Genomic DNA, 16717 nt, shown 5'->3' with positions numbered 1-16717 from the left:
ATAGCCCAATGGCCAAAAAACATATACTTTAGAAAACTGCCATATTATAATTAACAAAATACATTTGTGGTTATATGAACTAACGATTATATGATTTGTATCCCTGCGCAAGTGGGAAGTTCGCTGACAGCGAAGTACTGGATGGTGATTTCGATAGCATGATTTATATATTTTCTACTGACAGCGAAGTACGAGTTCTCCAAGATCAACCCGATGTCAACTTTTTAAGTACATCTCGTCTTCAACCAAGCTCTGAACCAATCCTGGTTTAATTTCTGATATGTGTAAACCGATTGATCACTTGATTTGTGCCTGAAAAACTCGTACCAGAGTTTCTTCTCTTTTTAAAACCCAAACTCGAAACCTCCTTTTACGGACTTGGTCAGTTCTTCTTCACACAATCTCAGCCACTATATCACTATATATAGTCTGATTCTTGACGAGTATAAAATCATGCAAGCACCACGTTACGCTCTAAGGTTGTATGCGATCATATTCGAAATCAAAGCTTGCTAGAGATGGATTTTAGAATCTAAACTGTTTCGATTGACTTATGTTTTAATTATCAACTCTAAAACTTATGTTGAACTCAAGATTAGCTCCAACTCTGGTTTCGGAGAGAGCCTACCCATAAGTGATAAGTCAATTCCAGGACCACGATCTACGGGCCCTCCTTAATTGCTTATTAAATTCTAGTTGGCTCCATATAATTTTTTTTTATGGCATGTCTAACTAAAAAAAGTAGCTCGTACAAACTTTACTTCTTTTCATTTAATAGAGAAACCCTTACCCATAAAACAACCACGTACGTAATAACGTATACATAACGTACGTAATAGTTAATGTGTGCTTTTTAACTTATTATCGTGTGGACATTTCGTGACGAATAGAGAAGGTTCTTTATTTGCAAGACAAATTCAACAATACTTAGCATCGACGTTAAGATAATTTAATCTGTTTTGGTCTTCAAACAGAGAAAATTACTTCCATCATAGAAGATTAGTAATGGAGTCAAGGTCCAAATTTATTAATTTACACCAAAAATAAATAAATATTGTATCACCACAACTCAAATTGTGTCCTTCATTACAACATCACGGACGGGCAATATGAATTACAGCTTGATTTCCTAATTAATATTGTCCATGCATGTAGTTTGGCTCCTAGTCCTAGTTATACACTATTAAGTTAAAATAAACAGTACAGTTTCTTCGACCCAAGGTTATTTAAGTTTCTTGCTTTTTTTTTTGTTAATCACTTTCTAGAAACTACTTTTTATATAACCTAAAAAGATATTTACCTAAATTTCTATAAATTTGTTTGATTGGCAGTACAAAGCAGAACATCATTAATTACAGGTAATTTATACAAAACTTAAAGATAAAATTAACTATTCAAAGCATATATTCAAGCTAAATATTAAACAATAACCATAAATACAAGTTGTTTGAACTTCTTCCTTCTTCCCTTAACTCTGATGAATCACTAATTAAAACTAACTGATCTCCAACGAATAACTCCAAAATTATACAAAAGATAATAAAAAAACAACAACCAAACAAGGAAACAGTAATTAACAAATTGTAGACATGCAGTCAATAAGTGCAATTTTTTTCTTCTTCTTTTGACATCTGTCTACATATGCAATAATTCATCCAACAATTCATAATAACTAATAACATCTCTTTCTCTCTATCTCTATCGAGTTAATTTAGCTCTCGCTCTCTCTCAAAAAAAGCTTAATATATTTTGTTATCTTGGTCCGAAAAAGGAAAAAAAGAAAACATGGCTCCCTCGTTTCTAAGCGTCGCAAAATTCGTTGAGGCACTACTCCGCCGGAGATTCTCCTCCGCTGGTCTCTCTCTTCAAACCTTACCCATCGACTCCGAAACCACCATACAGTTCTGGGGACCACCACCGTCGGAAAATACACAAAAACCTTCGCTCCTCCTCCTCCACGGTTTTGGCCCTTCCGCTGTGTGGCAATGGAGCCATCAGGTGAAGCCGCTCTCTCAATCCTTTCGTCTCTACGTCCCCGACCTTGTCTTCTTCGGCGGCTCCTCTTCCACCGTGGAGAACCGCACAGAGATGTTTCAGGCTTTGTGCATGGGGAAGCTCATGGAGAAGCTCGAAGTCGAGAGATTCAGCGTCATTGGTACGAGCTACGGCGGGTTCGTGGCGTATAACATGGCGAAAATGTTTCCGGAGAAAGTGGTGCTTGCTAGCTCCGGCGTTAATATGCGGCGGAGTGACAACGAGGCGTTCATCGCGAGGGCCAAGTGTAACGGCATCAAGGAGGTGATGCTTCCTTCATCCGCGTCAGATCTCAGGAGAACGTCTGGGATAGTTTCTTTTAAGAGACTCGATTACGTACCAGATTTTGTCTTGAACGACTTTTGCCAGGTACTTTTATTTATTTTGTCTTTATTTAACGCAAAATCCAAAGATCACCTTCAAGTTTCAACTATATAATTTTTTTTAATAAAACAAAACTCAAGAAATTCGAAAACCCTATAAATCATGGGAGATTCTCAAAAATAGCACGAAATTAATTTTTTTTTCCAAACTTAATAAAACATCTCAAAAATTCTAAAAATAGCACTAATTAATCTTTCAAAATTAAATCATAAATTCAAAATACTAAACCCTACCCCTCAAAACTATACACTAAATGTAAAATTGAGAACCCAAACCCAAAAACAAAAATTTTAAAAATTAATTTCAAATATTTTAATGTGTTAAATAGTGTTAATTTTGAAAATTTATAGAATGTGTGCTAGAATTGTCCATACAACTTGTTTTAGTGCTATTTTAGGGTATTTCTCGTAAAAAATATTTACAACCAATTACTCCATCTATTTTGTAGAAGTCTCTATTTTCATTAGCCGAAAAAGGTGAAATCTTCGTTTTGTTGTTTATAATTTTTAAGTCAAACTTACACAAAATGTTTTTTATTCATGAACAACATGTATTATGCAAATATATATAGACGATGATGCAACGATAACAGTATTAAAACAATCTGTTATAGTGTATGCTATTTTTGCAAATTTCTTGCTCTAAGTTGAATGAGTTTACTTAAAGGTTGTATTCTTGTATTAGAGTTGTATGGAAATATAGAACAATGTTTTTTAAAGAAAAAGAAAAAAAAACTAAACCCACACTTAAATGCTTTTTTGTCCTACTAATTTAAAGATATATGCACTCCACTAATTTATTATCTTTGGAAAGACTAGTGGATATAAAAAAGATGAAGAAAGTTGTCACTTTCATGTGGTTATAGGCTTATATGAAAGCTTGTATAGAAGAATTGAGTAAGAATGAAAGGATATTGCCTTGTAGTTCGCAAAGAAGGACAGATATTTCTAAACTTTTTATTTAAATAACAAAATATATTTATATCGGGGTCGAAAGAAAAGTTTAGCTTGCATGATTGTCGATCGGCAACAAATAAATTGATACACATTAAATTGTAAATTGACAGAAAATGTATTCGGAGAAGAGAGAAGAAAAAGCAGAACTTTTGGAGGGGCTGAGTATTGGGAAGGATGACAAAACTAACGTTTCTCCGATTCAACAGGTTCGCTGATCGCTATCATCACTTTAATTTTCTTTTGGTTTTATGCGATCACTAACAATAACCTATAAGTCTGTTAGTTGCTGACATTTATTAGTTATTTAAGTAGTAGGGTTTCTAAATAGTACTGTAATATATAATACGAGACAAAGACATTACATCAAAGTTTGCATTTGAATTACAAACGTATGAAAACCCATTTAAGCGGAAACGCCTAGATTTATTGAATATGGGAATATCAAATACTAGATATATTACAACATGATTAAATTAAATGATAACTATTTGCATCTACAAGTGATTAATGAATAAGCATGAATCATGCAGGATGTAATGCTGATATAGGGGGAGCAAGATCAAGTTTTTCCTTTAAAAATGACCCATGACCTCAAAGAGTAAGACCCTTGATTATATTATTTCTATCTGGACTTTGATCTGACAAAAGTTTAATTGTATATATGTATATGCTAGAATACAAAGAGTACGATTAGAGAACTAATTTGGAACGGAGGTAGTAGTGTCTATAGTGAGTTATTCATATTCGTTTGGTTTTGTATATTTTTTTCCAGGACGTTGGGGAAAATGGCGACGCTAAAAGTGATACCAAAGACATCACATATACCACAAACGGAAAAGTCCAAAGAGTTCAATGGTATAGTCATGTCTTTCTTAGTATCTCCCTCTCCCTCTCCTTCAATATAAATGTAAACATCCATGTTCAAATATAGATTGCAAAATTTATGGTTTCGTCAGTGTTTAGAAGTGTTTGTGTACAATTTTGAATTAAATACAAAAAATTGTAAATTTGTAACATGAGTAGTAACGTTCGATGAATGCCAAATTACTCCATGAGACAAAATGTCCCTAGAATTTGAGTAGGAGCGTAAAAGTCCCTAGAATTTTGACCATGGGTCACTAGAATTTGAAAAGTAACATTGGTAGCTCTAAAATAATACTTTTTAAATTAATACTCTTTAAATTAAACGTATATCAAGTATTTCCCTTCTAAACAACAATTCTTTAGTATAAAATAACATTGGTAGCTCTAAAATATAACCATTAATTATATCAAAAAACATTAAAAAAACATTCGTGAAACCCTGAAAACAAATTGGTGGGCTTAAAATGGATAGAAAAACTGGTGGCTCTAAGTTGTCATCTGGACTCGGCCTTATTACGGGAGCCTCTCTAAACTTGTTTATTAAACAAGAACCAGTCCAATATTATACTTCAGCCATATAGGGGTCTTCTTGACCGTCCATAAATTCCTTCCTTTTGTCTGATCACAACTTGCGTTGTTGGAAAATGCATGTTTAAGCTAATGTCTTTTTCGATAGTACTATTGGTGAGCGCAAGTCCTTTGGTAAATAGTAAATTTTAATAACCCAATAAGTCGTAGGACGACCGAAGCTGAAAGCCCAAGAGGCCAAGACCGAGAGTAGTTCAAATAAACTAGACATACATAACAAGGATCAGACTCGATCCAAGTGGTTAGCACATAATTGTCCAGACCCATGGTCCATTACCAAGTTTTTAAAAGAAAAAAAAAACATTTCATATAAAAACCAAAATTTATATATAAGGTAAGTACTAATTTCCTTGTCGGCCTTTGTATTTCTCATTGAAGTTTTTATCAATAAATTATTCAGACGAAAAAAAATATATATTTAAGATAATGGTCGAAGAAACTAGACTTTGTATTGTTGTTATTTTATCAAGGGATCTAGCTAGAAATTTCGTCTTCTAACTCTTAAGCCTTCTAAAGTTCTAATTATATTAAAGCTGACCGGTTCTATCCCCTGTTTTAAAAATCATAACCTAGCACCAATTACATCTTGCAAAATCGCTAGGCCTACTCTCTCTACTTACATTAATAACTAATTCCCACCTACCATCGATTATCCAATTATACTTGTCTAATTTAATTATAAGTCATCTAATCCAATTACTTACCGCTTAATTTTATATATAATGATTATTTTTATAGCCAAATATAAATCAAATATGTACTTTTTTGTTATTTAGACATTTGAATTCAGAGTTTACGATGTTTTACAATAACTAATATACAAACTTGTAAAGAAAATCATAAATTTTCTTTTAAAATAACAGTATTAAAATTACGTTCTATGTGTTTACCGTAATTTTAAAGACAATACTATAGTTTGATATTTTATTAAATATTTTTATTTAACATAAACAGAATTTTTTACATATATTTAATATTATATATTTTTATTTTATTATTAAATTAATAAAATAACTCTAAAATTAGTCTTCGATTAATCCCGTTTTTCTCGCTAGGTGCTAAGCCCATCATGACCGACCGACTAGCGCCTAGCGATTTCTAAAACAGCGGTTCTAGCTAGTAGCTAGGCTAAGATCGTAATTTAGATGCTTGAAGTTGATTTATGCTGATGCATGCTAGAAGGAAGGCTTTAGTTAACAAATTAAAACGGATGGTAGAAGTTAAATTTATGACAAGTCACGGGGATGTTGTTCATTTTCTTTGAATGATTTCATCTACAACTCTCCTTTTGTTTTTTGTTTTTTTCTGTTTCTTAACAAAAACATTCCTCCACAAATGTATTCCTTGAAGAGTATTTTTAGCATGCCAGACAGAGACATTATCATTTCTTATTAAAGACTTAAGAAAATATAGAATGAAAATAGGCAAAGCCAAAGATTAAATTAATAGACATAGTGTTGACCAAGAGCTTTCCTCACACCAAGCTGATGTTGAAAATGATGAAGTTGGCACAGTCCACCGTTGATTGTGTAAAAGGTAACAAGCAACCAAAAGAGATGTTAGGTATATAAATCATGTGAAAGGGGATTATGGATAATAACACAAATGGAATGAAGGGAATAGGAAACGCCACGTGATCGGAGGGAGGGACAAGACGGTGGAGGCAACAAACAAACATTGAGTAGGGTAAGTGGGTCAGACACGATAGATTGAATATTAATTGAAAAGCGAAAAGCGAAATGAGAGAGTGAGTGGGTCTATCAATGAGGACTAATAAAGGATGGGGGTGGAGGACCCCATTGGGAATGATCCTGATCCTAATGAGACCTATGTTGATACGCGGTTTCGAATTTGAATGCTTTACGCAACCCACCCCACCCCTAGCGACTCTTCTTTCTTTCTTTTTATTCACCAAAGTGTTTTTTCTTTTCTTCTTTTATTGTTCGTAATTTACTTGAATATATATATATATATATATATAAATGGATATTATGTCCTTTTCTTCTTGCAGAGAAGAAAATTTGGCGGAAGATCATGAAGGATTTGACTAGAAGAAATTATAAAATTTGTATTACGATGAAGTTCATGCATTTGTTATATCAGTTGTTACTATTTTGATACACAAAATATTTATGCATGGGGTTATACTGAAGTACTAATTTGGTTGCATATAAACATGTGGTTGAATTGAATCAAACACAGATCAGCAGTGTAAAATATAAATTAAAGAACGTGCTTGTTCGTACATGTAGTTTTAGAGTTTAAACTTTAGAAGCATGTAGGTTGGACATAACTGATATGATAAAAGGCGGGACTACTACTATAATAATATGTTGTTGATCGCATTCAGAAAAAAAAGAGTGATATATTAATACTATGCAGTGCGGCAGTGGAGTGTTTCAATAATATGATATTTGTTGATAGAAATATATAGTTTAAAAATATTGGCAAAAAATTCATGTAAACGACCTAAATTTGTTCAAAATTGTTATAACTACCTCTAAACGTATTCTCTCTATCTCTTCTCATACCATAGATAGCACCGAATCACCGATTGCTTGCAGGAGCAGCAAAATGAACGTGCCACAAATCGATATTATGATCATTATTTTATGAGAAATTGCGATCTATAAAAAGAAAAAAAGTAATAATGGCAAAAAAAATCTTTAGAAAACTAAAGGAGCATAAATTAATGAATGGGAATCTAGAAAGAAGATAAACATAAATCTTCCAAAAGTGGTAACTGGTTATATAGAGTACATTTCTTGACAATTAAATAATTACGAAAATAAATATTATCGGCTGGGGAAGATGTTTTAGTGGGTCCCATGTTTGATATGTGGATAAGACTCACCGTATTTCGCTCATTAAAAGATGACCATCTCGTCATCGCCACGTCACATGTTCCTATCCAGCCGCAACGGTCATCAATTCTCCACGTGTCCACGTCCAATGGTTCTATCTTCCCGCGAGCTAACTAACAAAAAGCAAGCGATTGGGGGAATAATATATTATTACTAATAAATATATTTTTATTTTACGAAGCGTGTTTTTAAAATATGTCCCTATATTCTTGAATCTCTTCTAAACTGACCCCTTAACTTTGTCATGTTTACTATCTACTTTTATTACCTAAAGTAATCAAAAAATCAATTCTGTTTAATATTTTCGTAGGAGGATAATATAAGTTGACCAACAAGATAAAAATATATCTCTCCTTTTCTAATATTTTTAAATTATATATTTTTTTTCTATTTATATAAAAAACAATGTTAATATATAATTATAATTTCTATTAAAAAATATATAATTATATAATTCTTTTGGTATATAAACGATACAAAAAAATTTTAGTAATTAGAAATATATGTCAATAAAAATAAAATAAATGTTCACAACAACTGTTTTCTGCGGTGGTACTGGAATTATTGACATTACTATAAAAATCGTTACGATTATTTTAAAAAAATATTGTTTTGCCACTGTTAAAATATTGTTTTGCCACTGTTAAATATCAAATTACGTATATTTTTGTATCGTTGATCGTTAACTAAAATATTTTGTTCGTTTACTTATTTGTTTTTATTATACATAGATATAGCATATATGTATTTTTCTTAAAATATTTAAACAAATCATAGTAATATATTTATAGTCTTACTACTATTCATATTTCATACTAAAAATGGTCGAGTTTTGGAATATATAGTTTTCTATAATTACCTTTTATAATCATCATCCAAATGAATCTAAACTGATTTATGCGTCTCTCACAAACAGAAAATAGTCAACGCAAACCTTACAAATCTTAGATGATGCTTACATTTTTGGGGACTAAACCTTACAAATCTTAGATGATGCTTACACTTTTGGGGTTTAAAATGTTAATAAGAAAAGTTAAACGACGAAATTGTAAATAAAGAAAAATAAGGTGAGAAATGGCATGCAAAGTGCGTGGATGAGGATAAGATTAAGTTTCTTCTGTCCCCTCTTCAAAACTTACCTTTTATCTTCTCCCATTTTTAAATTTTTAAAGATTTGTTTCTTTTTCTTTTTAGATAAGAAAGTAATAGTAATAAACAACGTGTATAAATAATAATAATAATAATTCCTTTTTTTGTTTTTATTAGTATTTAATGTTATTTGGAAAACCACCAGAGATAGAGAGAGAGAGCACGTAAGACAAAGAAAGATCGAACAAACAATATAAAGATCTCATCTTCTCTTCTCCTTCTTTTCTCCTCTGTGTCTTTTCTCTATTCTGTGTTTCAAGAAGATTTAAAAACAAACAAAAGGGTCCATTAGTGTTGGTTTTGGTTTTTAAAAAAGTCGACTAAAGATGGATAACAGAGTTGAATCATCTTATGTGTTTAATATCTCCGGCGATAATTCCGACGAATCTCCGGCGATACCTAGTTTGTTATCTCCGTCTGATTCTTCTTCTTCTCCTTGTTCCTCTGCTTCTTCTTCTTCCATTGGTATGAACAGCGACGACGACGGTGAGAAGTCGTCGGAAGACGGTGGAGATGACGCCGGAGATAACGAAGTGGAGTCTCCTTACAAAGGGTCTCTTGAAATGATGGAATCTCTCGAACAAGTCTTACCTGTTAGGTGAGAGATCTCTTAAAGTAGCGATTTTTTTTTACAAAAGTTCGATTCTTTCTTTGTCGTAAAGTTACGATTTTTACAACTTATGCGATCGGTTTATGTTCTGATGATCGATGTTTTGTGTTGTGTGATTTGTGTAGGAAAGGGATATCGAAGTATTACAACGGGAAGTCAAAGTCTTTCACGAATCTAAAGGAGGAGGCGTCGTCGGCGTTGACTTCTTCTTTGTCGATGAAAGATTTAGTAGCGAAGCCGGAGAATCCTTACAGTCGGAGGAGGAGGAATCTTCTCTGCCATCAGATTTGGGAGAACAACAACAACAGCAAGACCACTCCACGTGGCGGGATCTCTAAGAAACATGTCATGAGTTCGAGTAGGAGCGCGTTGACGCTCGCCATGGCGGTTGCTGCTGGGGTGATGACCGGCGGAGAGGGATCTTCTTCCGGATCCGGTGTAGACTCGTCGCCGGGATCGAGTCCGACGACATCTGGAGGATCTCCTCCTAGGCAGAGACATCATCATCATCAGATGGTTAAGCTTCCTCCGTTGTATCCTAGGAGTCAAGGGTCTTTCAGTAATTTGACTTCGTCTCAGTCGTCGTTGGGTTTTTATGCTTGGAGATCGTATTCGGTGGCTGATTTCCCGAGGTGTTTTCCGGCGACGGCGAGTGGGATTGGGTTTAATGACTCTTAGGACAATGATCATGTAACAATTGTTTTGTTAATTTTTTTCTTATATCTTGAAGTAACAACAACATCCGGAGAACAATGTACAGAAGAGTTTTAAAACTTTTGAATGGATTCACATCTTTTTTTTTTCATTTTGGTTTTTTTTTTCATTTTGTTTTTTTTTTCTATCAATTAGGTCACTACCAAATCTTTTCATACTTAAAATCTGTTTATCTATGTTTGGAACATTCTTCTTTTTATTTTGGTCTTATCCAAGTTTTCAATGCTAAAAGCCTTGAAAGTTGAAACCATATGAAATTATCTATATTTGTTTATATAAATATTACAAGTTTAATTAATAGGTAGGTAGTCTAATCACTAATGTATGTATGTCTGGTGATATTGATGAGTGGTCTGAGTCTTATCCACAAAGCCACCCTTAGTACAGTGTATACGAAGAAGCATTTTTGTCCACTCTTTTTAGGCTAACTTTGGGAGCAAGTGGCTCGGCCTTTATACATTCTTGCTTTGCTTTTTCCCCTTTTTTATGAAACTGACTTATTATCAAATTGGAAGTGGATTTTGCTGGTTAAAGATGTTGTCGTGGAGACTGGTGGAGTTCCAAATAAACTCACAAGGTAGAGGAGGGAAAAAATAGTCGTTTTCCTAAAATATGTCCAAAAATAGTCACTTAAGATGATATATTTACGTACAATATTGGTATAACCCCACATTCAGAAGAGCAGAATATACAAAACCTTCATTCTTCTGCTTGGGATCCATATTAGATGGAGCCGATCACAAGCTGTTTCCATTTGTTTCGGATTTATGGAGCTGGAGAAGTAACGAATTTGAAACGACGAAGATCGAGCTCAATGCCATAAGCCCACCTGAAAGCATTTTAATGGTAAGTAAGCATGATATATGACTGGATTCTGTGAATATATTAGACTGGAAGTGAAATAAACTGTTTTGTAATTAATGAACTCGAATGGGCCAGCTCACCTGAGAGGGAAGGTGTCATGGCGAAATCATACTGAGGAAGCAAGACTCCTGCAGCTATAGGGATCGAGATGACGTTATACGCAATTGCCCATGCTAGATTCTGATATACTTTCGACATTGTTGCTTGTGCAAGACTCAGTGCATCCACAACCTATAACCAAAAAGAAACGAAACATGAGTGTATACAGCTTTTGATTTTGAACTAAGAGATTGTTGTCCCTTGACTGAGGGCAAGTGGCTCATGAAGCGTTTACATGAGAAAGTTTGTTGCGGACAAGTATGACTGATGCTGTGTTTGATGCAGCGTTTTCTTGTGCCTCGATCTTTAGAGCTATTCCTACATCAGCTTGAGCCAATGAAGGAGCATCGTTTATGCCATCGCCAACCTTTTGAAAAATACAAATACATTAGTCTAACTTGATAAATTTCTATAACACACCAGTTGCATGACTTAATACAGTTCCATGCGCGTCGGTAAGTTTCTAGGACTAGTTTTTCATGAGCTTCATCGACTTTTCATGGGAAGTAACTATAAGTTGAAAATAGCATTCTAGAAATTCAGTTGAAGAGCTTACCATAGCAACACGATGTCCAGAGGATTGAAGGTTATATATAAACTCGAATTTCATTTCAGGAGACAAGGAATAGTTGGTTGATTCACTCTCGATCCCTACATTCTTTGCCACTGTTGCCACTGCTCCTTCCCTATCCCCTGATAAGAGAACTGTTTTGATGCCCTTCTCCTGAAGCCTTTTTAATAAGAGAAACAAGCAAAACTACGATGATTAGATCCCCACAAGAAAAGTAGCATGTAATTTCATGTTTCTATGCTGACTAAATATAAAAACCAGGGTTGTTAGTTTCATTAAAAATTTGACGGTTAGAGAAAAAAACTACCTGGCTACAGTAAATTCAGCATCTTGGCGCAAGCAATCGGATATTGCAATAGCACCGATGATTCCTTCTCCTTCGCGGCCAACATATACCACAGTCTTCGAGTACCCAGGCGTTGATGATGTGCTTGATAATTTAGTATCCAAAAAACTTTCCAGCTTCACCATGTCGGAGGAGTCGTTCTTTTTGAGGAAACGATCAGAAACCCACTCAAGTGAACCCACTGCAACCAAACGTCCATCTATTTCAGCCAAAGTACCAAAGCCTGGTTCTGTCAATTGGCCTCTTGTTTCTGGAGTTTCCAGATTCAACGTTTCAGCCTCGTTTACAATAGCCTTTGCTATTGGGTGTGTTGCTGTCTTTTCCACTGCAGCAGCCAATTTAAGAACTTCTTGTTCTTCGTACCTTAGAGAAGCAATACCAGAGACGACAGGTCTTCCTTCAGTAAGAGTCCCTGTCTGAAACAATAACTCGATTTGTTCAACTTGGAGAGGCAACAGGAACTGTTCAATAATCTAGGATTTGCCATTTTCATATAAAAAAGAAATAGTGGAGAGAGAAAGATGGGTGAAGAGGATCACAGAAAGCCCAAAAGAGTAGCAATACCTTGTCTAAAGCCACATAATCTACGGAAGCCAGACGTTCTAAGACATCTCCTCCTCTGATAAGATATCCCCGCTTTGCACCTGGACATATTTAGGCTGAAAGTTTCAACAATCTCGAATTTATTGTTGTTTATTACAAATTTTCAGGTACTATAATGTTTTAACTACCCCTATATAAACATGAAAGATTAACACAAGACTGCACATACAACACCACATAAACTAGAAAGGAGCTTCTTCATGTTTCTAGGCCAGTTTTACTGATTTTATGTATTATCTAAAGTTGCTACAGAGTCATTTTCAAATATTCCTAATTGGAAAACTCTGCGCGCAATTAGGCTACTCTTCTCAGCTAGGTTTGCAGACTTTTATGTGCAAGCTAAATAGTTCGCTGGATAACATACCAAGAGAGGTGCCAATTAATATGGCAGTTGGTGTTGCCAGGCCCAGTGCACAGGGACAGGATACTACCTGAAGCACACAGAAAAAAACGAGTTGATTATCTGCTCAGCGTTTATTTTTCTCCAAAGTTTCTTTCCATCCCTTTTTTTATCCTACATTCCCTTCTTGAATTCATATTTTTGCCACAATCACCATTTTCCTCCCTCATTAAGTGCGGCTAGTCCGTGACATTTTCACATATAAGATATAACTTTGAGATGCATGGCTCACTCACCAAGACATCCACGGCCAGTTTTAGGCTTAAGGCCAGAGGATCTCCATCAGGTCCAGCAATATCATTGAGTAAAACATCTGGGAATATGTGTGAACCAATGTAATACCTGAAGCAAAAAACAACTGGGTCTTTCACTTGGTGATCCTGAACAGGAAATTGACACATGATGCTTTTACTTTATACTATAACTAAATAAACAGATTCCTACTAAACATATATAAGAATCTTTTTGAATATCATATGTTATTTCCAATAGAAATATGAAAAGAGGACCATACCAGAAGGCAAACGTCACTGCAGATAAAGACATTATAGTATAGACGAAAGGTCCAGCTATCGCATCTGCCAGCCTCTGTACAGGAGCTGCATTACCTTGTGCATCCTCAACCTAAAAATTCAGACAGGAAATGGTGTGAATGAATTAGAGACTCACTAGAGAGGAACTGAGGGTTCTGACTTATTTTATTCGTACTTTTCCGTATGGAAATAGGTTCAGCTACAAACATGTAAATGAGTTCTATATGTAGGATAAATACTTATTCATTGTATTTTTACTGGCTGCATTTTTCTTTTCACATGATGACTTGAACAGCTCCAACGTTTCACACTGTGACTGATGGAATTATCTCTCACCCAATGTAACTTTTCATTAAACTACATTGGCTCTAGATTCATAGACACTTACCATTCTGACGATTTTAGATATCGTTGAGTTGGAACCAGTAGAAGAAGCTTTGATCCGTAGAGGGCCATCCTGAGATAGGTAAAATGAAATTTCGTAGTTCGAAAAGATTCATGATCACTATATGAGTGTATGTAAATCAAACTTAGTAACTAGGTACGATTAGTGCAGCTAGACAGAAAGCTATCTTCCTCGGTAACGTGGTTCACATTATGAAGTAAAGTAGTATAGTAACAATTGATAGAGGATCATACCCCAAAGTAATAGGTGTGTCATTGAAGCTCTAAACGAATAAACCATAAGTAGCCTTTTGAAAGAATAAACTTTTGTTAGGTAGCATATACGTACCCAGTTTATTGTTCCCGCTGAAACAGAGCAGCCTCCTTCTTTAAACACGGGAAGTGACTCTCCTGTCAGCATAGATTCATCCACAACACTTCTTCCAGCTAGGACACTCCCCTATGACAAAAACAAATAATATAACATGATCACTGCCACAATTAATACTAACACTAACGCACTAACCAGTCACAAAGAATAATAACCATGCTAGAAAAACAAAGAATAGCATATATCCATTATCAAGTAGAGCTAATAGATCCACATGTTTTTTTTCCCAGCACTGATAATTCCAAATATAATTTCCTAAAATTACAGAATCATGGTTACCACGTATTTAAATAGAATTTCATAACTTCTTTTTTGAGACCCACACAATTCTTTTTGCTATGATCGGACAGTTCAGCATGAATAAGCAAGGAAATCGTAATTGTCACTCGCTAGAAAGACAGAAACACTAACATCGACAGGAAATGTTTCACCAGGCAAAACCAACAGTGAGTCTCCAACTCGGATATCATCAACTGGGACATTGACGCAAATTGAATCAGAGGAAAGTACAGAATCAGCTGCTGTGTTATTATTATCTGATGAAGTTATCACAAGTCTTGATTGAGTGGAGATGAGTGACTGCAAAAACACGTTTTAAGTCAGAAAGGGAGGAAAAAGCCTTCAAGTTAATCTTGGGAGGAGAGTCAAGGAATGCCCAACTTACCAACAGTTCATTCATATCGCTAGATGCTTTAAGCTTTGCTCTTTCTTCCAAAGAACGACCAAGGAGCACAAAGCCAAGCAGCATGACCTGCATACTAAATGACAAGAGCTATCAATCAGAAATAAACCATTGAAATTCTATTTTGCGTGAAATGATAGTAAACATAAAAAGTTTTCATCCCCTTGTAGATGTGCTAGAGAAACTCACCGGTTCCTCGAAGAAGGAAGCATCCCACTCCAGTTCTGGATTAACTAATGAGATCTGCAAAATACCGAATGCAGGGAACTGCAGGTTTCAGAATAGGATACCCACCAGTCAAAAATAAATCACAGGGTACGAAAAACTTACCAAGCTGATGGTAAACGCAGCCATAGATCCCAATCCAACTAACGAATTCATATTAGGTGATCTTTTCCCAAAAGCCTTTATACCATCAAACAGCAATTCTACAATATAACTTTATCTGTTTCAGTCATTTTGCTTCCGAACGGCCTCAAAAATCACTACCACCAGTTTGGAGCGTTTATGAAACTCTCAAAGAATAGTAGGAATATCACTGTCACTTAAGTAGTGTGAACTTCATATTTTCTCTCTTATGAAAACGACCACCCAATCAAGGTAAACACTACCCCCGTTGGAAGCATTGATTCAACAAAGCTTAACTATGTAATCAGGCACACATCTAAGCCTGAAGAATAGCTTCATAATGACTACTTTGTCACCTAAACTTATTATGCATGAGCTGGTAAGCATTATACATTAGATTTTGTTAAAAGGTTTGGACAAAAAAACAAACCTCTTCCTGGTCCCAACAAAGCTCCAACTGCCAAACCGCCTTTCACGTAAGAGTTGTGTAGCAAATCCCAAATCCCTCCTAGTAACATCAAGTGCAAGAGAAAGTCAAAAACCACATTTGTATCCAACAAATGACAATTTACAGCACAAATTTGCGTTATAATTTAATTTTCTAAAGTAAGAAAATGTGAAACAATGTACCATGAGCAATATGAATTCCCAAGGAATGAAGAATATGCGAAGTGTGAGACCCGCAACACAAAGCCACCAGTGTCCACGCAAACGCCACACGATTCCTACTCTTAACGAGCAATTCCTCTTTCTTACTAACCATCTCCTTCCACTTCTTCACATTCTCCGCCACTCCCATCCCCGAGACTCTCCTCTTAGCCTCAAAGCCACTCTCAGTCAATCTCTTAGCTAAACTCTCCGCCACATCCACCACCACCTCAAACTCCGATTTAAGCCTCACAGCCGCGGTTTCCGTCAGCATGTTAACCACAGCAGACGCGACTCGGTCATCAGACATCAGAACCGACTTAACCCGAGCGACGCAGCCACCACACATCATCCCACTCACATCGAGTAAAACAGGCTTATCGCTCGTAACAGATTTCACAGATTCGATTGAAGATTCCGCGGATTCAAACGATTGAGTACTAATCTCGACCGAGTTTGATACCAAAAAACCAGGCCTCGAACAGTACCGTCGGATACGAAGCCGGCGCTGTTTTGGAAAGCATCGCTTCACGTAATTACCGGGATGAGGGATTTGCAGACTCGACGGCGGTAGAAGATGAAGCCGGAGAAGATTGCTCGCCATATTCCCCGGCGAGACAACGACGATAGTGCAAAGTAAGAATCTAGTGGTGCGTATGGGTTCCCGTTTAAGAAGAGTCGTCAG

General features: G+C 35.5%; 4 protein-coding genes and 1 long non-coding RNA gene across 8 annotated transcripts; 3 read left to right on the top strand and 2 right to left on the bottom strand.

The window, feature by feature from the left end:
- Positions 1-1605: 1605 nt before the first annotated feature.
- On the top strand, positions 1606-4390 carry LOC104706483 (uncharacterized). Its single transcript, XM_019229221.2, has 4 exons — positions 1606-2403; positions 3485-3580; positions 3905-3972; positions 4147-4390. The coding sequence occupies exons 1-3, from the start codon at positions 1786-1788 to the stop codon at positions 3920-3922; spliced, it is 732 nt and encodes a 243-aa protein (XP_019084766.1). The 5' UTR covers positions 1606-1785; the 3' UTR covers positions 3923-3972; positions 4147-4390.
- LOC147939740 (uncharacterized) lies at positions 3905-4436 on the top strand. Its single transcript, XM_087463618.1, has 2 exons — positions 3905-3972; positions 4147-4436. The coding sequence occupies exons 1-2, from the start codon at positions 3953-3955 to the stop codon at positions 4277-4279; spliced, it is 153 nt and encodes a 50-aa protein (XP_087319744.1). The 5' UTR covers positions 3905-3952; the 3' UTR covers positions 4280-4436.
- Positions 4437-6051: 1615 nt separating this feature from the next.
- Positions 6052-7549, bottom strand: LOC104706482 (uncharacterized). The gene is made up of 2 exons (XR_754450.2): positions 7325-7549; positions 6052-6310 (listed from the first exon to the last, which is right to left on the bottom strand). It is a non-coding gene; the product is annotated as an uncharacterized LOC104706482 (long non-coding RNA).
- Positions 7550-8827: 1278 nt separating this feature from the next.
- On the top strand, positions 8828-10254 carry LOC104706481 (protein OXIDATIVE STRESS 3 LIKE 1). The gene is made up of 2 exons (XM_010422681.2): positions 8828-9437; positions 9575-10254. The coding sequence occupies exons 1-2, from the start codon at positions 9166-9168 to the stop codon at positions 10125-10127; spliced, it is 825 nt and encodes a 274-aa protein (XP_010420983.1). The 5' UTR covers positions 8828-9165; the 3' UTR covers positions 10128-10254.
- A 467-nt stretch (positions 10255-10721) lies between these two features.
- On the bottom strand, positions 10722-16665 carry HMA8 (copper-transporting ATPase PAA2, chloroplastic-like). 4 transcript variants are annotated; one of them, XM_087460356.1, is made up of 18 exons: positions 16015-16636; positions 15815-15892; positions 15367-15464; positions 15226-15279; positions 15019-15105; positions 14766-14933; positions 14313-14423; positions 13968-14036; positions 13561-13670; positions 13283-13388; positions 13011-13077; positions 12608-12687; positions 12005-12459; positions 11683-11857; positions 11362-11493; positions 11108-11258; positions 10861-10992; positions 10722-10768 (listed from the first exon to the last, which is right to left on the bottom strand). In XM_087460356.1, exons 1-17 carry the CDS (start codon positions 16634-16636, stop codon positions 10901-10903), a joined length of 2655 nt encoding a protein of 884 aa, XP_087316482.1. In that variant the 3' UTR covers positions 10722-10768; positions 10861-10900. The 4 variants fall into 4 exon arrangements, with proteins under 4 accessions (XP_087316482.1, XP_087316485.1, XP_087316483.1 ...); XM_087460359.1 differs by having other exon boundaries at positions 15019-15112; positions 16015-16155; XM_087460357.1 differs by having other exon boundaries at positions 10744-10992; positions 15019-15112; positions 16015-16665.
- Positions 16666-16717: the final 52 nt, after the last annotated feature.

Source organism: Camelina sativa, chromosome 8 (assembly GCF_030686135.1).
Source record: "Camelina sativa cultivar CO46 ecotype springtype chromosome 8, ASM3068613v1".
NCBI lineage: Eukaryota > Viridiplantae > Streptophyta > Magnoliopsida > Brassicales > Brassicaceae > Camelina > Camelina sativa.
The sequence above is the reverse complement of the archived record's forward strand: the minus strand, read 5'-3'. Positions and strand labels throughout refer to the sequence as shown.